The following is a 24,752-nucleotide window of genomic DNA, read 5'->3' on the forward strand; positions in this document are numbered from 1 at the left end:
TCGCAGAAAGTTGAGGTTGTGACAGCTGCAGAGAGATCTTTTGGTGTGTGTGAGACTTGACATCAGAGTTACAGGGTGTGTTAAGTGGTGGTGTCCCATTCTTTCAGGTTCTTGGCCTGAGGTCAGACTAAATAGATTTAAATAGTAGAGTATGGTGGTGTTATGAGTGTAGTGTTAAATGGTAGGGTATTTACTTATTTTTTTCAAGCGAAGTGTAAGGGAGTTGTACTCCAGTCTAGTAGGTGGTGGTAATGCAACATTTATTGGATACCAGCCGCTGTTAAACCTCATCGAAGAGGCATTTGCCATTTGAAGTTCACCAATTTAAGTCAGCAGACAAACGAACACAAACCTTTATTCATTATGTCTTAGCTGAATAGCTACACAATTGGAATGCTCCACATTTAGGTTCATTGTAAGCATATTGTCAACATTCTACATATTAAAATGTTTTCTGTACAACTGAAAGACTACATTTGTGTAATTTCCATGAATTAACCTATGAAGAGAAACCAAAGCATGTTCTACTCATGTCTATTGCAGTTGCTAGTTCATGTGTTATCATATTTCCACGGACAATTGTTCATTCTCATATCATTAAGTTTCCAGGAAATGGCTCACCAGCTAACAGTGCACAATTGGCATTGAACAGATTGAGCTGTTGTCTGCAACTCATGCTTTACAAGTTAGACATAATAAGCACTAGCCAGATACCCGTTTCATACTTTCCTAAAAGCACATATTGCACTCATAGTAATGCACTTTAAAGAATGGTGTTTTTATTTTCTCATACCAGTTATCATGAGTCTCTTCCAGTCTAAATCAATTAGTTGGAGGACATGGTGCTGCTTATCCAGGAGTTGCAGATCTTAGTCTGGGCACAACTGTAACCCCAGGACACAGCACCCTGCAGCTGCCCATTGCCCACCACGGTCTCCCTGGAAGAAGGGCAAGTGAAAGGTGTTTAGAGGTGCATCTTTCAATATTGGTTTGAAGCTGGTTAATCACAACAGATGAGAGCTTTTAACAAATTAAAAGGACAACGGTAGAAAGGTGTGCTATGAATTCAGCTCAGGTTACCTGGCAAGAGTCCTTGCCTCCATCCACGAAGCCAGCGCAGAACATGTGGAGGTGATCTGTCCATGGTAGGTGCTGTTGCCGCTGCTCAGGATGGGGAGATCCAGGCAGAACTGTTGGTCGGGGTAGAAGGCTAGAGAGAAGCAAAACAGGATTAGTATATCAAACATTCTCCCTTTGGTTCTGAGTGGTCAGTGATATCATTTGGAATCAGTTTGATAAACAACGAATACTAAAAGTATTTGTGAACATATTGTTGATGCTACCTCTGCTGGGTAGGTTGCCCCATACAGTGGGTGCCAGAGCTGGCACAGCGGCAGGGCATGACCACAGTGCACATGTAGCTGTTCAGGGAAGCGGACATGCTCAGCTTGACGTTGTTGTCCAGGTTGCGGCTGTTGTAACTGTGGTGCATGATGACCTTCCCTGAGTCGAACTGCTCAGTGCCCTCGCTGACGACAATGTTGTGTGGTCACGTAGACACACCTGAATGTGGCTGGGAAGGTTAATCAGATGTACAAAAAAGGTTTAATGTCAAACATACTGTCAATGTTTTTGAAGAAAGTTTCATCAGTCACATATGACTTGTAGCAGTGAGCAGCAGACACCACCCATGTGCTGGAGATCAGGGAGCCACCACAGAAGTGGTAGCCAGACTGCAGTGATGCCTGGTAGGATGCAGAGTTCTTTCTGCACTCATACCCTCCGAAAATCTTGTTATCCTCAATGAGGACAGCGACTGAAATACAGACAGAAGGAATCAGTGTGAAATTGCATGGAAATACAACACTTGAAAACTTAAGTGCCTGTGTTCAGTAAATATTCACTGCGTATTATCACAGGATGGACATCAATGTGAACTTAAACAATTTCTCTCAACGATTAAAGCAAGGACTGACACGCAACGACAAACAGCCAGGAGAATAACGTACTTCATGATTGTGTTTTTTGGTTGCTACACAGGACTCAATCACGAAGACAAACTGTTATATACCCACTCCACCGGCCACATTATCTGATCTTCTCAAGGATTTGCACTTCTGTGAACAGTAGGCCTATATCTGACGCTCAGACATTACCCTACCTGGGATAGAATTATGTCCACCTGAAGTGACAAGCATCTGCATTTTTCTTATTATTTTCATACACACAACTTAGGTGGCAGCTTAGTTGTATATTTTGTAACACTTTTAACAATTGCATGGTGGGTGGTTCTGTTGTCATTTCCTTTCTCACAGGTGTAAAAAAAAAAAAACTTCCTGTTCCCTAGGGTCTTAAACCCAGCACAGTGCAGTCACAGAGAGCAGAGACCATTAGAATACAGTGTAGGTAATAGTTGAATTGGAATGATGGAGGAAAAGAACATGACGATGTCTGAGTGTATCATTGACAACACAAAATGCATTAAAAGGGAGGAACAAGACGGCGATTCTGATGAGTGGACTACAGTCATATGTCAGTGCAGAGACCCTGAAAGGACATGATTCCGGAACCAAGACAGAAGACACCACACCAAAGAGTAGACCTGGAGAAAGTAACTACGGCTCTGAGGGCTCGATGGGGAGATGCTCCAGAGTTGCTGCAGCGTGTCTGGGCCTGCTGTGCCTTCTCCTACTGGCTGGGATCATGGTGCGGTTTGTCTACTATAATGGAGTCACTGTCCGTTTGGAGGAGAGGTTGTTAGTTTATAGAACCAGCAACAACAACCTGACTGAACAGAGAGACGAGCTACAGGTCCAAAACAAAAACCTGGATGAAGAAAAGGCCGATCTAAAGAGAAGGTACAATATGCTGAATCAAACCTGCCTTGAAGCATGGAAGAAGTTTGGTTCCAGTTTGTACTACATCTCTGACAGGACTGAATCCTGGGATGAGAGCAGGACAGAACTGAATCCTGGGATGATAAACAGACAGAACTGAATCCTGGGATTTAAACAGAACTGAATCCTGGGATGAGAGCAGACAGAACTGAATCCTGGGATGAGAGCAGACAGAACTGAATCCTGGGATGAGAGAGACAGAACTGTCTAAAGAGAGGACAGACCTGAGGTTAACACCTTCAATGACCAAGAGAAAAACTGGAATGATCTCAGGTGTAGTGAACGGCGGCACTGGATTGGCTAGAAATTACCTGATCAGTAGCTCAACTTGGTACATGCTTCAGATAAACGCATGCAAACACACCTACAGGTCACACACCATCTGCAAGACCAAAACAATTCCCATGACATTATAATCTCACTGAGCAAACAGTACCAACTGTTCATGTCCAGACTAAAACATCTATTATATTTATTGTGTTTACATTGTACCAAACATATTAACCTTGTTATGTTTATTTTTGTCATGTCTGCCATGTTTTTCCTGTAATGCCAAGACAAAATTATAATGCAGAGCATTACATTATTCTATTTAATTTATATAGATTATAGTCACAATCTAAAAATAATTTCCTGTCCCTGAATATTGAAAAAGAAAGCCTTTCATGAATTTATATCCAATCAAATACATTCTGAAAATGTACAAATGATGAGTGACATTCTGCTGTATTTGTAACACCATCTATCATACTTTACAGCATCTATAGGTATTTCTGAGGTGAATAAACCATTTAAAAAAAATAATAATAATAATTTTTTAATTTTACCTTTATTTAACTATCATTAGAACAAAAACATATTACATTACAACAATTAGATATCATGATCATATGATTAATGTTGTTATACAATCCATGTTGTTATACTGTTTTTTATATCAAAGAAACAGGCTCCGTAACAAACAGCCTATATTGATAAATGAAGCCGAGGAACCCTTAGACACACTCTCCTTTCTGACCAATACTCGAAACCAGTTGCAAAATGCCAGGCTTACTTCAAATGCTAGGTCATGAAACGCCCCCTTGTGGCCTCATAGTGAATCTATTTTGGAGAAAGTATGTAACACAAAACCAAGCACTGTATGAATATACATTTCTATATTGCTTCAATGAGGAGTCAGAAAAAGGGAAAATGTCTATTCAGTTAAACATTCTAGGAATTTACATAGGGATGTAAGATAATGCCGTTAAGCAGACATCCTCATTTGAGGAGCCTCGTTAGCCATATGTCCGTTCACACGCAAGTTACTGTTTGACAGGTACCGATGGAAATGTATACATGTATGTCCTTGAGACTGACCAATGGTAGAGGACTGACAGTGGCTCAGTGCCAAGGCAAAAACAGACAACCATGAAGGTCATTATTCTTCTTCTCGCTCTGTTCGCTGTGGCATGTGAGTACCGGTTTGTTCAACATGAAAGAATAAGTGGGTCAAAAACGGCATGAAAATAAACTGAAGCTATAACTATACATGTATAGCTATACTATCTATAACTATACATGTATAGCTATACTATAAGCTATAACTATACATGTATAGCTATACTATAAGCTATAACTATATAAGTATACTATAAGCTATAACTATACATATATAACTATATAAGTATACTATAAGCTATAACTATACATATATAACTATATAAGTATACTATAAGCTATAACTATACATGTATAACTATACTATAAGCTATACATGTATAACTATACTATAATACACCGTTTGAAAAGTTTGGTACATTTGACCTTTTTCTTTACAAAGATTTCTCCTTTACATCCCACTCAGTCGCTGCCCCCATTGAGGATGACAAGATTGTCGGAGGGTATGAGTGCAGAAAGAACTCTGCATCCTACCAGGCATCACTGAAGTCTGGCTACCACTTCTGTGGTGGCTCCCTGATCTCCAGCACATGGGTGGTGTCTGCTGCTCACTGCTACAAGTCATATGTGACTGATGAAACTTTCTTCAAAAACATTTACCAAAGCCATCTACAGTATGTTTGACATGAAACTGTATTTGTCTGAGTACATCTGATTAACCCTCCCCTCTCTCTCCCCAGCCGCATGCAGGTGCGTCTGGGTGAGCACGACATTACCGTCAACGAGGGCACTGAGCAGTTCATCGACTCGGTAAAGGTCATCATGCACCCCAGTTACAACAGCCGCAACCTGGAAAATGACATCATGCTGATCAAGCTGAGCAGGCCCACCTCCCTGAACAGCTATGTGAGCACTGTGGCTCTGCACTCCAGCTGTGCCAACTCTGGCACCAGCTGTCTGGTCTCTGGCTGGGGCAACCTATCCGGCAGCAGCAGTGAGTAGCATTAACAATATGCCCACAAAGACTTTGTATTCATTGTTTCTCAAACTGATGATAAATTATATCTCTGACCACTCAGAACCAAAGAAAGAATGATCGAGAGACTAATCCTCTTCTGCCCATCTCTAGGCAACTATCTGACACTCTGAGGTGCCTGGATCCCCCATCCTGAGCAGCAGCAGCTGCAACAGCGCCTATCCTGGACAGATCACCTCCAACATGTTCTGTGCTGGCTTCATGGAGGGAGGCAAGGACTCTTGCCAGGTAAGCTGAGTTGAAGCACTTCCACTGATCCAATAACAGAGTTAATGAAAATACGATTCTAGAATTCCCAAAAACCATCCTTCAACCTAGATTGACTGATACCCTGAAACAAATCTGCTCACCTTTTAATTTCTGTCTCCCCATATCTCTATTAGGGAGATTCCGGTAGCCCCGTGGTGTGCAATGGTCAGCTGCAGGGTGTTGTGTCCTGGGGTTACGGCTGTGCCCAGAGGAACAAGCCTGGTGTCTACACCAAGGTCTGCAACTACAAATCCTGGATCAGCAGCACCATGTCCTCCAACTAATTGATCTAGACATATTCTCTAAGACAGAAATACATGATAACAACAATGGTCATGAGAAAATAAATTATATTTTACTTTTAAACACGGTCTTCTGTTATTTTTTCACTAACTGTTCTAGAGGAACATACCCTATATATACAAAAGTATGTGGACACCCATTCAAATGAGTGGATTTGGCTATTTCAGTCACACCCATTGCTGCGAGTACACAGCCATGCAATCTCCATAGACAAACATTGGCAGTAGAATTGCCTTGCTGAAAAGCTCAGTGACTTAAGGTAGCACTGTCATTGGATGCTACTTTCCAACAAGTCAGTTTGTCAAATTTCTTCCCTGCTTCCCCGGTCAACTGTGCTGTTATTGTGAAGTGCAAACGTCTAGGAGCAACAACCGCTCAGCCGCGAAGTGGTAGGCCACACAAGCTCTGGACAGCCGAGTGCTGAAGTGCGTAGCGTGTAAAAATGGTGTGTCCTTGGTTGCAACTAGGGCTGTGGCAGTCATGAAATTTTGTCAGACGGTGATTCTCAAGCAAATATCTGCTGTTCTCACAATAATTGACCGTTAATGAACATAAATACATTGAGCATCTCCTGGCATCCACACATGGCCTACAAGCCACTGATGCAGACTTTTAGAACATCTACTTTTTAAAAGGTCTAAAATCCATGTAATATAGCCTACACCATCATAATAAATCCATTATTTATTTTAGACAGATCAAAAGAAACATGATATGAAGAAAATGTAGTCTATTTCAGAACAACAGAATAGCATTTTTCTTGTTATGTTCGGCCCTGATCTGGCTATGCCATATGGCTGTGGGCTACACTAGTTCATTTAACAGGCAAGATTTGCTTAGAATTCCGTATCATTATTTTATAGTATGAAGAATACAATTGGACATAGCTGAATAAAATATATTTTCTCCAAACAATTTGAGGGAGTGCACACATTTTTGTGTTGAGCGGTTAACAAAGAAACAGCTACTCCTATATGCTTCATTTAGAGTTATGTAACTTCACTTGGGTTGTGTTTTGATTTGTAATACATTCTTGGCTGCATGATGCAACTAATGATGATTTGAAAAAAAGTCACATGAAAGGCATGAGCTCTACTTTGTTGTTTTTTTGCATAGGTTGTACACACTTCATCAGTCTGATTCACAATTTGAAGAGCCTTGAAAACCCCAGCTGCATCCCCTTTCTATGGCTGTAATGCCCCCTAAAAATTCTTTTTGCGGCCAGTGACTGTTGTGCCCTTGGGCTGAATACAATAATTACAATTCCCTTCTCCCGGCTGCGTGTCGAAGCACCTCTCACTCACATGGCTCGCAGTCACGTGATTGGGTCTTTCTCACAGGCTACAAGTGAAGACAGACAACTGCACACATTCTTATCCAATTCCGAGGCGCATGTTGAAGATATTGGAAGAACTGTCTGCATTTACTTTTCGTCAGCCAACAAGATGAGTAGGCCTAACAAATGACTATCCGCCGTAGTACAAAAGTTGACCTACTTTATTCTGTGCGAGAAATAAATATTCCAAACATAGTCTGGGACATTTGTGGGATGCGATAGATCCCAAATTAATACCATTTCTAGCATAAAAAAATCTGTTTTAAGCAATGACCCTGACGGAACAGATGAGAAATGTTTGCTTAAACCGGTTGATAAACTGTTAGGCTATTTCTTCACATTATAAGCCCAGCAATGCGCACACGGCAGAATGCTAAAAGCGCAAATGTTCCATTAGCAGGAAAACACCATTCTCAAAAGTGACCACAAATGAGATTATGCATTTAATGCTTTTATTATGAAGGTGCATTTATTGTGAAAATTACCTGCCACAAACTTGAAACTCAAGCTCTGCACACAGTATGTATGCCAGTTAGGCTTTAAACCCATTGTAAAGCGGATTAATGTGATTAATTTTAAGCAGTTATTTGGCCACTTTAGTTGTGATACAAACCTTATCATAGCATATAGGCCAGGCTACATGAGGTGTGCAGCTATGATTTGAAAAAGTAGCACCAAAAAAAAAATAAGCAAGCGCTGTTTGCCTTAAACTGGGCATAATTCACAAGTGATAATATATCACTCACAAGTGACAGGCTGATATTGTCACCAATCACACTATTATTGATTTAATATTGTCTTTACATACAGTGCCTTTGGAAAGTATTCAGACCCCTTGACTTTTTCAACATTTTGTTACGTTAGATCTTTATTCTAAAAATGATTAAATGGCTTTTTTCCTCATCCACACAACACTCCATAATGACAAAGCAAAAACAGGTTTTTAGAAATGTTTGCAAATTTATAAAAAAATAAACACTGAAATATGACATTCACATAAGTATTCAGACCCTTTACTCAGTACTTTGTTGAAGCACCTTTGGCAGTGATTACAGCCTCGAGTCTTCTTGGGTATGACGCTACAAGCTTGGCACACCTGTATTTGGGGAGTTTCTCCCATTCTTCTCTGCAGATCCTCTAAAGCTCTGTCAGGGTGGATGTGTAGGGTTGCTGCACAGCTATTTTCAGGTCTCTCCAAAGATGTTCGATCGGGTTCAAGTCTGGGCAACTCAAGTACATTGAGACTTGATCCAAAGCCACTCCTGCGTTGTCTTGCCTGTGTGCTTAGGGTTGTTGTCCTGTTGGTAGGTGAACCTTCACCCCAGTTTGAGGTCCTGAGGGCTCTGGAGCAGGTTTTCATCAAGGATCTCTGTACATTGCTCCGTCTGGCCCCTCTACCATAAAGGCCTGATTGGTGGAGTGCTGCAGAGATGGCTGTCCTTCTGGAAGATTCTCCCATCTCCACAGAGGAACTCTGTAGCTCTGACAGAGTGACCATCGGGTTCTTGGTCACCTCCTGACCAAGGACCTTCTCCCCGATTGCTCAGTTTGGCCGGGTGGCCAGGAAGTCTTGGTGGTTCAAAACATCCTCCATTTAAGAATGATGGAGGCCACTGTGTTCTTGGGGACCTTCAATGCTGCAGCCATGTTTTGGTACCCTTCATGTCTGTGCCTCGACACAATCCAGTCCCGGAGCTCTACGGACAATTCCTTCGACCTCATGGCTTGGTTTTTGCTCTGACATGCACTGTCAACTTTAGGACATTATATAGACAGGTGTGTGCCTTTCAAAGTCATGTCCAATCAATTGAATTTATCACAGGTGGACACCAAACAAGTTGTAGAAACATCTCAAGGATGATCAATGGAAACAGGATGCACTGGAGCTCAATTTTGAATCTCATAGCAAAGGGTCTGAATACTTACTTACATAAGGCATTTCTGTTTACATTTGCATTACCTTTGCAAAAAATTCTAAAAACTTGTTTTCGCTTTATGGGGTATTGTGTGTAGATTGCTGAGGATAAGTTATTTTTAAATCCATTTTAGAATAAGGCTGTACCGTTACAACATGTGGAAAAAGTCAAGGGGTCTGAATACTTTCCCGAAGGTACTGTATACTAAATAACATATGTGTGAAATTTGATTTATAATGGACCATTATCATGCAACTGTCTCGAAACAGGGGCAGTGGGGAAAAAACCATGTCATCTATGCACTTAAATAGTGAATGGAGGACGCTTTTCTCATGGTTCATTTTCATTCTAGCCAGATAGGCTATACTCCTTTTTCAAATAGAAGCAATGTGCTTAATATTAGGAAAGTTGATAAATAAATATAGTATGCCTAGCCTATAGAAAGCTGATGGGATCCTCCTCTTTTTAATAGAGGCTATCACTCTGTTTTCTCAATTGCATAGCCTATAGAAATGTTGCGCAACATGAGCTCATGGGCTCTCATTAAGTGTTTGATTAGATTTTTTATCACATTTGCATTGATGTCAGAGTGATAGAGACAATAGAGTGCCAGGCAGTTAGCAAGTTTGGTATGCTACTAATGACCATCAGCAGCATCAGAGCTTGGAGAAGCCTAATTTCCGTGACTAAATGGTCACGTGGAATTTGACTGCCCTCATGACATGTGTGCCTGTAATACTGTCACCTTGTCAGAACTAATTGCAACCCTCACTACAGAGTTCCAAACTGCCTCTGGAAGCAACGTCAGCACAATAACTGTTGGTTGAGAGCTTCATGAAATGGGTTTCCATGGCCGAGCAGCCGTACACAAGCCTAAGATCACCATGCGCAATGTCACACGTCGGCTGGAGAGGTGTAAAGCTTGCCGCCATTGGACTTTGGAGGAGTGGAAACACATTCTATGGAGTGATAAATCACGCTTCACCATCTGGCAGTCAGATCTATGAATCTGGGTTTGGCGGATGCCAGGAGAATGCTACCTGCCCCAATGCATAGTGCCAACTGTAAAGTTTGGTGGAGGAGGAATAAAGTTTTTCCATGGTTTGGGCTAGGCCCCTTAGTTAAAGTGAAGGGAAATCTTAACGCTACAGCATACAATGACATTCTAGACGATTCGGTGCATCCAATTTTGTGGCAACAGTTTGGAGAAGGCCCTTTCCTGTTTCAGCATGACAATGCCACCGTCCACAAAGCGAGGTCCATACAGAAATGGTATGTTGAGATCGTTGAGGAAGAACTTGACTGGTCTGCATAGAGCTCTGACCTCAACCCCATCGAACACTTTTGGGATGAAATAGAACGCCGACTGCGAGCCAGGCCTAATCGCCCAACATCAGTGCCCGACCTCACTAATGCACGTGGCTGAATGGAAGCAAATACACACAGCAATGTTCCAACTACTAATGGAAAGCCTACCCAGAAGAGTGGAGACTGTTATAGCAGCAAAGAGGGATGATTTTGGAATGAGATGTTTGATGAGCAGGTGTTCCCATACTTTTGTTCATGTAGTTTACATGTCGTAGTACAAACATTATTGCTATCAAAATTATCAAAAGCTGGTTTGGTCTGTTTTCATCCTATCTTTATTCATGGCACAGGTGAATAACTATTTTTTTTTTTAATGTGAATCTCTAATAAATATGGTCATGCTTTTATTTTGAAAACTACTCCATTTTGACACTTGTGCTTTTCAAGTTGTTAGAGCCGGGACGATACCAGTATTGTGGCAACGAAACAAAACACAAAGTGGATTTAACTTCTTTGGGGAAACAGCCTTGAAGTTGGAAACAAACATCGTTATGTTTTCATCCAGAATCACTTATTTATTTTCAAAGCTATAGCTTGGAAAATAAAAAGGAACAAAGAGTAAAGTCTGCCTCGCGTTTTCATTTTTGGCATGGAAAAAAATATTGCAATACTGGTATTGTCACAGCCCTAAAGAGATATTAATTCAAAATAGATTTAGTGAAGATTCTGTTTCTTGTTGGAGAAAGTTGGCATAAGGGTTGACACTAAGACCTACAATGAAATTATAGGATAAATCTCATAAGTGACATGTAATTTCTTCGTTAAACAACTTTATAAATAGTTAGTCAAGGCACTCCTGGAAAACAATCATATATATAGATCACTCCAACTTACCTCTTGTCCTCTTCATCTTGGTATCTATGCTCCCAGTTCAGCTGGCGTGTGCCTCGGTGCAGTGTTTGGTCAGGGTGCTTTCCTGTATGAATCTCTCTCCACAGGAGGAGCAGCGATAGGGTCGTAGTTGACCCCTGGCAGGTCTAGAAGTCAGGTAGGCATTCCCTGGTGAAGTAGGTGTCGACAGGGATGGGGGGTGCTTGGCCGTCATGTGACGTTCCCAGGTTCGAGGGTCATTGAAGATGATATGACAGTGCTCACAGCTCGTTGGACCAGCTCTGTTTTTTTCATTGTCCACACCTGAAATACCAAGCCGACACGATGAAAGATCTGTTGATGTGTCCTTGAGCAAGACAGTTAACCCTTATTTGCACCAGGGGCGCTGTACTACTATGGCTGACCATATAAAAACAACTAACATTTTACTGCACCTATTCGGTGTGTGACAATAGAAACATTGTAATTTTTTAAATAAAACACAAAAAATGTATAATTATAAAACATGAAAACTGAAAGAAATATTAAGTACATAGACTGAATTAAAAACATTAAAATATTCTATATACCCTCAGCCTCTCCTCCGTCTGTGCTTTCTTGGACAGAGTCTTCTGGGCCAGTGGGGGGCAGACTCCACTTGCTGTGGGTGCGTTGGTGAGCTGAGAGCAGGCGGGAGGAGGGGAATGTACGGTCGCAGACACAGCAGGCAAACACTGTGCGACCTCTGAGATGTCTCTCATACTCCACTGGGTGCTTGAAGCGTAAATGCCTCTCTTCTGTCTCTGCATCCTGAAAGGTCATGAAACACTGGTGGCACTGAGGAGACTGGGGAGGCTGGGCTAGGGGAAGAGAAAGCTAATTAGACACTGTTAGGAGAACCAGTAGATACACAATGATGTGGTGATTTGCTGCAAAGAGGAAAGATTGTCAAATACAGGTAAATACTGAGTCATTGAAAAGAGAAAATAACAAGATACATACCATATCTAGATCAGAATAATTGTTTTAAGACACCAGTTCACAGAATTCCAAGTACCTTGCAAATGAGAGGTGAATCCATAGCCTAAACAAGAGGAAATACTAATAAAGAACCAGCCTTACCTGAAACTCAGGTTGAATCAATAGAGATTACTGCAGTGCTTCCCTCCGCTTCCTCTCTCACCACCCTGTCCTCCTCATCCTCCCAGTTCCTCTCCTCTCCGTGCTGTCTCTCCCGGTGGCTTCTGAGTGCCAGCAGGTTGCAGAAGCTCTGGCTGCAGTCATGGCACTGCTGTCGTTCAGCCACAGTCCCGCGGCGGCGGGAGTGTGAGCACTTGTGGGAGGACAGCATGCACAGGCTCTTGAGCGTCCGTCCACAGACCCCACAGACGTACTGGGACTGGCCCATGTGACTGCGCTTGTGCATGATGAAGGCGTGGAGGAAGCGGTCGCCACACACTGGGCACTGGAACTCCAGTTTGACCTTGTGGCCGTGGGCACCCCGTCCTCCCCTGCGATGCCAGTACAACAGTGTCCCGTCAGCTGCCAGGAGGAACTGAAGCAGCGCTGACACAGTCTGCAGCACCAACTGGAGTCTGACCCAGAGACATCCACAGTCTCAACAGCAGACCAGAACCTCTCTTCTGTCTTCCCTTCCTCCTCTTTTTCTCCTCCTCTGTTTCTTCCAGGGTGTCGGTTTCCTCAGGGAGTTGGTCGCCAGCTGGAGTTGAAGCTCGACCATGATTTTGTGGGATTGCAGGAGCAAAGAAAGAAAATGTGTTGAAAATCAAGGTTGAAAATAAGAGACTAATATATTGTATCATGTTGTAAAATGATCAATACTACAATTCAGTTTCTGTGCAAGTGTTGGCTTGCAGGCTCCTAAACCCTTATTTGGACCCACCTGTAGTGCCTTGTTCTAGGCCCTCTTCTTGCTCCTGTTTGATGAGTGTGTCAGATGACAGTGGACCATTGGACATCTGCTCCATATTGTCTTCTTCCTCTTGTTTAACGATGACCATCAGCATGTCACCATCCAATGTCGCTCCTTTACCACATACTGTCTCCATCCTATTGTATTCTTTGAGATTAGTAGGCACATCAATAGGGTATGATGAAAAAGAAATGGCTGCAACATTTGGTCCTGATTGCTAAGGCTTATTATAAACAGTGTCAGCTGTAGAACCATACTCTGGTCACAGATCAAACTACTTTCCAAAATATGGTTATATAAAACATGTGTCATTTCTTCAGTTTATAGCCTACGCAGTAAAGATAACATATTTAGGTCAAAACAGAACACCTTCTAATTTGTACAAGATATCATGGACAGAACCTGGCTGTGACCGTCAATGACCTCAAATTCCGTCGCCTACCTTGGCTGCTCCTCAAGATTCAATGGATCCTCTCTGTCCCTTGCGGTTTAATGCACGGGTATAAAATACTTCAAAGATACCGGTAAACTACATCTCTTGTTTGCCGTAAAATAAACATATTAAATTATATGCATGTTCTCCATGTTTGATGTCAACCGGTGCGCATCCGATGGTGGGATTGTGAAGAACATTTTTTTCACCCCAATGTTTTGACCGTGGCGTGACTGATTTACTGCCGCCCATTTGGACCACGCCCCATTCTGTCGTCTGCAACCGTAAAAACTATTAGCGGCGCCTCCCATTAAAATAAAGCTTTATCACAATTTCACACTATACATAAGGGCGCAAAAAACACAATCCCTGAATAGTAATTACATTTCAATAACAATTGAAATTAGTCTCACATATGTCTTCAAATTAAAATGTAGTCCATAACACATCAATCTGATTTCAAAGTTAAAGTCTTGAAAAATGTTAAATCTTACATTGACTCCCCATCATCTGGGGAAAGTTAGTTTGTTCTCCACAGTGAGCAAACGACAACCATTCAATACTTCGATGAGAACAGTGCCTTTAAAGGGCTTTCGACAACAAAATCATTCGAACCAGCATGTGAATCCCACACGATGTGTCCTGTATGCTTACATATGTACTTGTGCTAGGCAATATGTTTGCAATTAAATAAGCACAACATTAGAAAGGTGGCTTTTATTTTTGTCTGACACATTAATAACTGAGTGAAACTGGAAAGTAAAATATACAGTATGTAAACAGCTGTCAGTTCATCAGCAACAGAACAAGAACTGCTTTTCTAAACAAAATAACTTTCTGTAAACACGAGGGAATGTTGGCCTATTAGTTAAAAAGACTAGAGTACTGGCAGTGAAAATATTATTTTTGCATAAGTTACAAATGAACACAACCACAGAATAAAAGACTAACATGCAAAACATGAGGTTTATAATTTTCTTTTAAATAAATGGACAGAATTAAAATAGATGTTAATCACTTGTATTGGTAGGCTAAATTACAAATTATTTTTCATCAGTTGAGAATCAGAGTCTGACAGTAAGAGGTTAACAATGACAAAAAGAGGTATGACAATGTTCCATGATCAAGCATAGCAATTTACACTCAAACTTCCATTGAAAAATAGATTGCAGGCCATGATCTGTCCTCGTCTGAAAACCTGCTACAGCTACTCAAATGTATAAAAGCACTGACCATCTTTTCAGATTAAGGGACACCCGCCAAAGAAAAATAAAATACTGTCAACCTAAAATTGATCATAGTGTAAGTAAATCGAATAACAACCAAAAGTAATCAGCTTCCCTAATGACCAACAAGCAACCAGAGTAACAATCGCCATTCAACAGAATATTCACTCAAACACATCAATACAACAACCCCTTATGTGTTAAAAATGCTGCTTTTGTTAGTTGACCTATAAGCCATTTCTAAACTGATAAACCTCTGAGAAAGAGATGGGAGGATAACGTGCTTTTGTGTTAGAAAAAGGTCCCTCATTTTCATTTCCTACACCTCTCCCCTGGCATGCTGCAAATAATGCTCATAGAGTTGCGAGACAGCAGGAAACTGAACACCACACTCCGCACAATCCAACCCCCCCATTGTCGCCTTGTCCTCCTTGGATCTAGCAGCACGTTTAGTCCCATTCCCATAAATTCTACTCTGCTTCCTGTTTACATTCCCATCTTTTCTGTCAAGGTTTGGAATGGTCTCTACCTGTGAGTACAGTGGTGATAGAGGGCTTGTGAGCAGCTGGGTGGAGTCATATAACTGGAGGCCTGGTTGGAAACCTGGGTGTTGCATTGGGGGAGGCACAGGTATAAGGGGTGACAGTGAATGTAGTACGTCTGAATGATTGGAAAAGTAATGAAGGAGATGTGAACCTCGTGGGTGGTTTGCTTGTAGAGGCGGAGAAGGGTAGTAGGTATGGTGGAGTTCCTGATGGGAGTGTGTTACGCCACTGTTCATGTGAGGGTCAAATCCATTCATGTTGGAAGGTACATCATGTTCATGTGTCGAGGGAGAGTAATCATAGCAGTCGTCCTGTACCAACATACTGTGGTCACCTGGTGAGGAATGGCAAAGCTGATGATTGAAAAGCAAATCTAGTGTCCTGAAGCTGGTGTTGCACTCCTCACATTGATAAGGCAGGCACTGCTGCTGTTCAAGTCCTTGGAGAGTTTTGTTTGGTCTCTCATCGATCCACTGGTACTCAGGGTGTTCTCGCAGCATGTGCTGCTTGTAGGGCCCAACGAAGCGGAAACCTTGGCGACACTTTGGACATGAGAACCGTCCTAGTTTCTGTCTGTGGACTCGCTGGTGAAGCCAAAGCTTTTTCCAGCTTTCCAGGGTCTTTCCACAGCAGTCACAGGTGTAGCTCTGACTGTGGGCATGAGTTAGCATGTGGGCTCGGAGTCTCCCTGTGTGTCTGAAAAGTCTTCCACAACGTGGGCAGAAGTACTTCCTCGGGTCAGATTTACGATCTAGACTATTCAACTTTGATACAAGGGAGGTGAGATTATTTGTGGGTATAATGCATGTTTGGAAGGGGCGCAGAGTTGTAGCAATGGCTTTATTGGCATGTGTTTGTGATGACTGATGACCACTTGATTTTTGCTGTGGGGTAGGTTCACAGTTCAACAACGAGACAGAGGAAGCTGAAGTCTGTCCAAGGTTCTGAAATGGTTGACTATCAGCAGCTGCAGGAAATACTAATTGGGTGACTGGTGAATGACTCTTGACACTTGGTTGCTGCGATCTTTGCTGATTAGGGGCTCTAGGTTTCCAAATCCTAAATTCAGATTTGGATGTCATCTTCTCCCCCCTAACTTTGGTGCAATATTGGTGGTGCTCTTCAAATTCTGACATCACACTAAACAGCTGGTCACAGAATAAACAGCGAAAGAGCTTCACACCAGCATGGGTTTTCAGGTGGGTTTTGTACTGACGCCTCTGAACAAATCTCTCTTCGCAGATGTGGCATGTAAAAGATATGAAAGGCTTCTTCCGGCCCCCTCTGTCATTACTCTCCCTCAGACCCTTGCAGGGATGTTTTTTTGCAGACGACAACTGCGTGAAACTCTTTCCACACCATGTGCAGTTGTAAGGCTTAATGGACCAGTGTGTCACCTCATGAATACGAATTGATGAGCGATTACTAAAGGCTTTCCCACATACTTTACAGATATATGGTTTTTCCCCTGTGTGCATACGTATATGAACCTGCAGACCAGACCAAAAGGGAAACACTTTCCCACAAATGTGGCATTTGAGTATCCCCCCCTTTCCCCTTTTTCTCCTTTCTTTCAGAGAAACAAGGGGTGTATGAGTGGCCTCATTTCTGTTATCCTTCGTTTTACTCTCAGGCTCAGAGTCCTGGTTCGGGTTCTGCGAGTGCCACTTGCAATGAGCAAGCAATTCCTCTGAATTACTGAACTTCATTTTGCAATATGGACACTTCAGAGGCTGACAGCGCTTGTTATGTTTCTTGACATGACTTTTTAAGTTAGATAGCTGGGCAAAGTCTTGGTCACAATCAATGCACTTATAGGGCCTTTCGCCTGTATGAGTGCGTAGATGGACGGTATATACAGACACAAAATCAAAATGGCGTCCGCAGTACTCACACGTTTTCCCTGTGCCTTTTGGTCTCCCTTTTGGTCGACCCCTAGCCTTCGGACAACTGCTTGTTGGGTTATATTCAGTTTCATCGCCTACACAATCTCTCTCTTTCTTGATTTTCTTACTTGTAAATTCTTCACCTTGTACGACATCTGATTTCGAAAAGGACTCATGCGACATAGTTTCTAATATGTTTACATCAGTGACGATAGGATTTTGGTGACTCTCAGGCAAATCTTTAAATCCTTCATCTGTTGACTTACTTCCATTTGAAAAGCTGTCATTTGTGTTGCCCTCATACTCCCAAGCTGACTCGCCACAGTCCATCTCCTTTCCAACATCACCATTGCCTTCATCGACCTGCTTTGACATGGTGTCTGGATCTCTCTGTGAGGTCACACTTTGGAGTCTACCTCTAGCATCAATGCACCTTTTCCTCTTTCCTTTTTTGTATTTAGTTTTTCCAAAAACAAACCGGGATCGCTTTCTGGGAGCAGTGCCAGCAGTTTCTCCTGGTTTGTCGACTTTGAGTGGCTTTTTGAACTCAGTGCCTTCACAACTAGTATTACAGGCCTCAACCTTCACACTGGTGTCAGTGTGGCATTGAAAAGACATGAGACAATTTGACTGTGCCAGGGAATTAAAATCACCCAGCTCTATTTCAATATCCTCACACTTCACATTAGAGATCATGTCAGCAGTCCCACCTCGCTGAGAATCAACGCGACTAAGTGACACAGACACATGCCTTGCAATATAATCTAGCGAACGCTCAGTCTCAATATTCTGATGTTGAGGTGGAATATCCTGGGAATTCACAGATGCTGTAATAGAACATGATTTTCTCTGTGATTTTCTCTGTGCTAACGCAAACTGCCTCACGAGTGTTGTTTTCTTTGGTGGTCGTCCTACTCTGTGTTTAGGCTCAACAGGAGTTTCCTCAGGCTGATGACCAATGTTTCCTCTCCTTTCCTTTCCAGATAGCATCTCATCAGGTTCCTTTTTAATTACAATGTTTTCTTCTGTTACATGGGATTGTTGCACTGAAATAGTGTTCATGGTTCTTCCTGGTCGTTTCTTGGTCGACCCCTTTGGTCGTCCCCTTTTCCTTTTTGGTTCCAAGGGTGAGATAGCCACAGGGCTGGATTCAGCTGGTTGATGGTCTTGGGGGGACAAGTCAAGAACAGACACCGCTGTATTGCTTGGTTCACGGTTTAGAGATATTGCTTTTGTTTCAATAGCTCTGAGAGATGTGTCATCCCTGTTCTCTACACAGTTTGTAGTAAAAGAAATAGCATTCGCTCTGTCAGACATTGTTTCACTCCAATCCTTTGATTCTGCAGTGCTCAGATGAGAACTTTCCACTGTTTGTAGCACAGTATGCAGCATCTTTGCCTTCTTGTGAGGGCGACCACGTTTCCTAACAACGTCTACCGCTGCTGGCCTTGTTACACCCACCAGCTCTTTTGTGATACAGTTCAATGTTTGCTCACTCCCAGTAAGTGATAAATGCACTTCAGGATTAGCACTTTCACATTGAGTTTTAGCATGACCAGGTGCACGTGAATTAACATGCATTTTCTCCATGTTTGCCTGCAACTTTGTGCTCTTTCTTCTGTGATTAATGCCACCGGAGTTTACCTCTACAGGATTAGGAAGGACAGCCAAAACAGGGGTACCTGGTAGTGACCGTGTGTCAGAGGGTTCAGCCACCACTTTGTTCTGTTGGCTTCTACTTTCTCTCTGTAGTTGGGGTCTTTGTAAGGGCTCCTTCATAGGGGGCATGTTATGGCAGTTGTCCACCTCCTTGCTGATCTTCGCTTCAGATGGCTGTAAAACATATATATATATATTAAAAAAAGGGTATAATGCGTTAATACTTTTCTTTTGCGCCGGTCTTAGTTTTCATAATCAAATATAGAAACAGCCAAACTCAGCACATATCGCACAAATATATGGGTATATTGTATCAGATACACAGTTCTAGACATGAAAATACCCTGAAAGGGGACACATTAGAACAGTAGCATCTCCATTGCCAGTATCAGCAGTTACAGGTTTCTCGTTAGTCAGGGCAGGCAAGGGTTTAGGAGGGTTGCTATGGGCAGCAGATAAGGCTGACCGTTTCCTCATCATTGACTCCTCTACTGAAGGAAATTTTACTTCCCATGTCAGTCAGTCTCTTGCTCTGTTATCAAACCAAACATAGGGAAGAGGTGAATTCTCATTAAATCTAGATTCAGGATGGAGTTTTCTAGCCTCTGGGATACAAGTAACAAGATGCTACTATTTCCAACATGCATTAGTGACTTTCTTATGCTATTTTAATACTTACTGTCTTTATTTTTAGGCAGGCTCTCTGGCGGGACTGATGAGGAAAAGATAAATGTTCAACGTAGATCCTCCAATAACAGCCCAGGCAAGAACGATCATCCAGCTTTTGTTCAAATCACGTGTCTCCTCTTCAACCACAAACTAGTCAGGTAACCCCCACCACTGTCCCCAGGTACCTAAACAGAAGAAACAGAGGTTTGAGCCACGTGATTCTACATCATAACATTGAAAACTGTCTTGGTTTAACGAACTAACGGTCATGTTATGTTGTATTTTGAGTTTACTTCCCCTTTGCACGCAGAAATGTTAGTCTTTCTAGGGCCCCTAACAACACAATCCCCCACCCCGTGGGGCCCCTGGCAAGAATGGCCAAGAACACCCCTTCTATAGATTGGGACAAGACAGGGATGGGGCTGTGCCACTGACTTGAAATCATTTTTTATAATAATTTAACAACCATATACCACTGGTCCCACTACATTTTGCATCTGTATTTTCGCACCAGATTTAGCAGCCTGGGCAACATTTTATCCCCATGCTGTCATTCAAATTGTCTCACCAAACAGCTTACATGCATCTCACATACTCACACACTGATGTAGTGTTGTTCTGTTGGGTTTAAATGTTGCACCTTGTGTCTTCCATGTCTTGAATCAAATTGATAGGTTCTAGGCACCACAACCCCTTGAGGCTGTCTGACATCCAGTGATCTAATCAAAGTGAAAAGAACTAGCTACGGGAATTCCCAAATCCAATCTATTCCTCTTGTCCCTGTAGGCAGCTAGCTACAATGCCTTCACATTTTGTTCTATTAGAGCCGAATTCAAAATAAAAAAATGCTCACCCTTCTACACCCCATAATGACAAAGCGAAAACATGTTTATTGAAAATGAAATACTGAATTTTCTAATTTACATAATTATTCACAAACCTGAGCCAAAACATATTAGAATCACCTTTGGAAGCGATTACAACTGTGAGTCATTCTGGGTAAGTCTCTGAGACGTGTGACAAACTCATTCCATGGAGGGCCAAACGTCTGCAGGTTTTCAATCTTCATTGATTGATGAATTAAGGTCACAGATTAATAAAGAGCTCCCCTCACCTGGTTGTCGAGGACTTAATTGAAAGTAAAAAAACAAAATCCAGCAGGCACTAGGACCTCCATGTGAATGAGCTTGACTCACCTGCTCGAAGAACTTTGCACAGCTGGATTGTACAATATTTACACGTTCTTAAAATAATTATTCAGGCTCTGACATCTGACAAGATGATTGTTGATCAATGTTAGAGAGTCTATTTAAAGTCTTGCCATAGACTTTGCAGCCGATTTAAGTCAAAACTGTAACTAGGCCACTCAGGAACATTCAATGTCATCTTGATAAGCAACTTGTGTAGATTTGGCCTTGTGTTTTAGGTTATTGTCCTTCTGAAAGATGAATTTGTCTCCCAGTGTCTGTTGGAAAGCAGACTGAACCAGGATTTCCTCTGGGATTTGCCTGTGCTTAACTCTATTCCATTTATTTTTTATTAACATACAAAAAAAACTCTAGTCCTTGCCGGTGGCAAGCATACACATAACATGATGCAGCTACCGCCATGTTTGAAAATATGAAGAGTGGTACTCAGTGATGTATTGGATTTGCCCCAAACATAACACTGTATTTGGGACATAAAGTAAATTTCTTTGCCACATTTTTTGCAGTTTTACTTTAGTGCCTTATTGCAACTCTCATTTATGTTAATATTGTGGAGTAACTTACAATGTTGACCCAATCACAGCAATTATACTCTGTTTTAATGTCACCATTGGCCTCATGTTGAAATCTCTGAGCAGTTTCCTTCCTCTCCAGCAACTGAGTTATGAAGGACTTCTGTCTCTTTGTAGTGACTGGGTGTATTGATACACCATCCAGTGTTAATTAATAACTTCACCATTTTTACCCATCTACCAATAGATGAGGTTGTCATTCAAAAAATATGTTAAACATTATTTTACAGAGTGAGTCCATGCAACTTATGTGACTTAAGCACATTTTAACTCTTGAACTTATTTAGGCTTTCCATAACGTGGCTGATTACTTGACTAGACATTTCAGGTTTTCATTTTTAATTCATTTGTAAAAATGTCTAAAGAACATAATTCCACTTTGACATTATGGGGTATTGTGTAGGTCTGTGACAAAATCTCAATTGAATACATTTTAAATGTAGGCTATAACACAAAATGAGAGAAAAGTCAGGGGGTGTGAACACTTTCTGAAGGCACGGTATGTAGCTGTGTCAACTAACGTCAGCTGTAGCGAAATTCTGCAGGTAGGCCGACATGCTCTAAATCCAGTTAGCTTGCTAAAGAAACATGCACGCAATAGCTAGATCTGTTTTATGTAAAACTCGCAGTTACTCACCCAAAAATGTTAGTGCAAACTTGTTCTCGATTCACCAGTTAGATAGCTGTCGACATGATGAAAGCTAGCTAGCAAATGTCAACATACCGTTTTGTAGTCCAAACCCGACAAAATATCAATATTTATAAATATAAAATGCATTGCACATAACATGTATGTTTTCGCCAACGTTCAGATACAGTGGTGTGTGCCATAATTTAAAACGTTAGCTTATTGTATTCGTGATTCAATTGTTTTTTCTCCTCACTCAACATCCGGTAGGCCGGAAATGGTGTCGCGATGCCTGCCTACCTCATCAAAGATGGACAACCGGGTAAAAAAAAGTTTACCCAAAAACTGTGTGCAGTGATAATAAAATTCTAATGAGATGGCAAAATATTCTACGACTAACCCCTATTTTTGTATGCTATGTGCATTCACAAGTGACAAACTATGTCAGAGAGCTATCCCAAGGAATCAGTGAATACATTATCTACATATCCATCATGCTCTTGGCAGAGGCTATAACAGACCCTGACTTGTAAAACAACTAACCAAAATCTAAAACTGTCTCTTACCTTAAAACCTACCTCTAACCGTAACCTAATTTAAGTAATTCTGGAGAAAAATAAATGTTTTGCAGATCAGGAGTGTCCTTATAGCCTTTTCCAGCTATCACTTTATGGCTGCTGCTATTGCTTTGGTCCCTGAAATACGGAGAACACAAAGATTATTACACTTTAGTTGCTACAAAAGAAAGGGAGAGAGTGGAAACAAAACAATATTTTATTCCAAGACCACATTTTCAGTAAAGCTACTGTAAAAAAACAAGCGCATTTTCAAAAGAAAAACTATCATACAATGTTTGTGGTTATCTGAACCATACAGACTGATTTGATACTGCATATGTAACATTTTCAATGTCATTTGACAAACACACAACTGAAAAATAAAATCAAGGTAAAAAAATCAAATCTAGGCTACTGACAGATTAGTTGTAAATTGAGTAATTAGATAAGAGTTAAGCCGGTACCTTACAAAAAGGGACCATACCCATAACCCATAGAAGATGTTTATGTCCGTGGCAGATGCAGAGGGTTCACATTGGGAATGCTTTTTGCACTGTTCATGTCTGTAGTACTGGGAGGGAAGAGGTTAATCGTTGGTATAACAGCTGACCTGGTTTGGTGAAGGAGCTTTTATGCCACATTCACGTGCTAGTCGGAACTAGGAAACACGGACATTTCCGACTTACTAACTGGTTTTTATACACATGCTGTGTTCAACCAGTTAGCAAGTCGGAAATTTCTGAGTTTCCTAGTTCCGACTAGCATGAAAACGCATCCTCAATCACAAAACAGTCATCATCCGAAACCTCAGTTTTTACAGAAACGGCAGACAACCCTGTGCCCCTATCCGGGCCTACTGCCTTGTGGTCGTATACAGTTACATTCGTTGAAGTTTGAATGTTGAACGCCAGCTCCTTGTCACCATTGCTTTGAGGCAAGGAGTATGGGCTGGTCCCCTCCCCTTTTCTTTGACCATTGAGCTGTTTGCCAGACATCAGACCCAGTTCCTGTGCAAAAAAGGATGCCGCCATTGTGCAACGGTGCCTCTCGAGCAGCTTGACAGTTTGGAAGGGCTCCTGACACACTCTACACTTCAAGTATTTTGTTCCAGAAGTCCCTGGAATGGGCTGCTGTGAGACCATATGCATCCCTAGCTGCAGCTCCCCACTGAACGGCTCCGGACACGGCTGACGCTGGACAACCTTCTTAGCATACCCCGCAGGCTGTTTCCTGTTACTCAGCACTGTGGCAGTGGTGAATCTGGTTTCAGGAGTTGCCCGATATGATCCACACTGGTGGTGGCCAGGCTGTGGTGACTTGTTGTTACTGAGCAGGAGAACCCCGCACCGCAGGCAGCCATGGACTTTATTTCTTGCGTGAGTGTTGTGGTGCCATACGAGTAAGTCTTTTGTTGCAAAGCCCAGTTCACAGTAGGCACACCTGTAGGGCTTTGTCCTTCCAAACTTGCGCAGGGTCTCCACCAACACCACTGGCTGGAATTGGTGCCAGAGGTCTGTTGTTGGGGCACTTGGACCAGGTGGAGGCTTTGTGGCTCGTGGAATAGGGGCCGATAGCATCGGAGTCGGTCCAGGCTTAGCCCAGCTTCCCTGCCCCGCCGTCAATACCAGCCTCGAAAGCTGCTCCTTGTACTCCCTCTCCCTCTGATATTGTTCCTTCTTTATGGTGCTATAATTAATTACAGTGTGGCCTGGTTCATGTAACCCACTGTGCTCCATCATATCAACATACATGGAGAACTCTGTTCCACAGGAGCAGATAAAACCAGCCGCAGGACAAAAGTGGTCATGAAATGACGTTTGGTCTGGAAAGACCCTTTCACAACTAAAGCAAAAAGGGGGTCCACCATCACCAAGCTCCCTTTCCTTTCATATAGTTCCGCTTTTGCATCTTGACCTGTCCTCAATGTGATGATTCATGTAGAATAGGGTCTCTCTGGAGTGTCTGAGGTAACAGAAAGGATATTATTTTAGAAAGCCTGTTCAACTGTACTGATTAGAAATTATATATCCACAGGGAAGTATTGCATAAAAAGCAGGGCACATAATTCAGCAACCTAACATTAGGTAGCTGTAGGGCGTGCTAGCCTTTACACTTACGCTAATTTGTTAAGTAGTGTGATA

The 24,752-nt window shown here is 42.0% G+C and overlaps 3 protein-coding genes and 1 pseudogene across 3 annotated transcripts; 2 read left to right on the top strand and 2 right to left on the bottom strand.

Moving 5' to 3' along the window:
• Positions 1–335: 335 nt before the first annotated feature.
• LOC121840991 lies at positions 336–2,153 on the bottom strand (annotated as a pseudogene).
• A 2,154-nt stretch (positions 2,154–4,307) lies between these two features.
• LOC121840992 (trypsin-3-like) lies at positions 4,308–5,292 on the top strand. Its single transcript, XM_042306532.1, has 3 exons — positions 4,308–4,350; positions 4,744–4,900; positions 5,018–5,292. The coding sequence occupies exons 1-3, from the start codon at positions 4,308–4,310 to the stop codon at positions 5,277–5,279; spliced, it is 462 nt and encodes a 153-aa protein (XP_042162466.1). The 3' UTR covers positions 5,280–5,292.
• A 126-nt stretch (positions 5,293–5,418) lies between these two features.
• Positions 5,419–5,928, top strand: LOC121841400 (trypsin-3-like; the record flags this gene model as incomplete). The annotated part of the gene is made up of 2 exons (XM_042309507.1): positions 5,419–5,541; positions 5,697–5,928. Coding segments are annotated over 2 exons (273 nt in total), but the record flags the coding sequence as incomplete, so codon positions are not given.
• Positions 5,929–11,356: 5,428 nt separating this feature from the next.
• Positions 11,357–12,939, bottom strand: LOC121840993 (zinc finger protein 576-like). Its single transcript, XM_042306539.1, has 3 exons — positions 12,418–12,939; positions 11,886–12,155; positions 11,357–11,619 (listed from the first exon to the last, which is right to left on the bottom strand). The coding sequence occupies exons 2-3, from the start codon at positions 12,115–12,117 to the stop codon at positions 11,357–11,359; spliced, it is 495 nt and encodes a 164-aa protein (XP_042162473.1). The 5' UTR covers positions 12,118–12,155; positions 12,418–12,939.
• Between the last annotated feature and the right edge of the window lie 11,813 nt (positions 12,940–24,752).

The sequence above is a fragment of the Oncorhynchus tshawytscha genome, linkage group LG03, assembly GCF_018296145.1.
Source record: "Oncorhynchus tshawytscha isolate Ot180627B linkage group LG03, Otsh_v2.0, whole genome shotgun sequence".
NCBI lineage: Eukaryota > Metazoa > Chordata > Actinopteri > Salmoniformes > Salmonidae > Oncorhynchus > Oncorhynchus tshawytscha.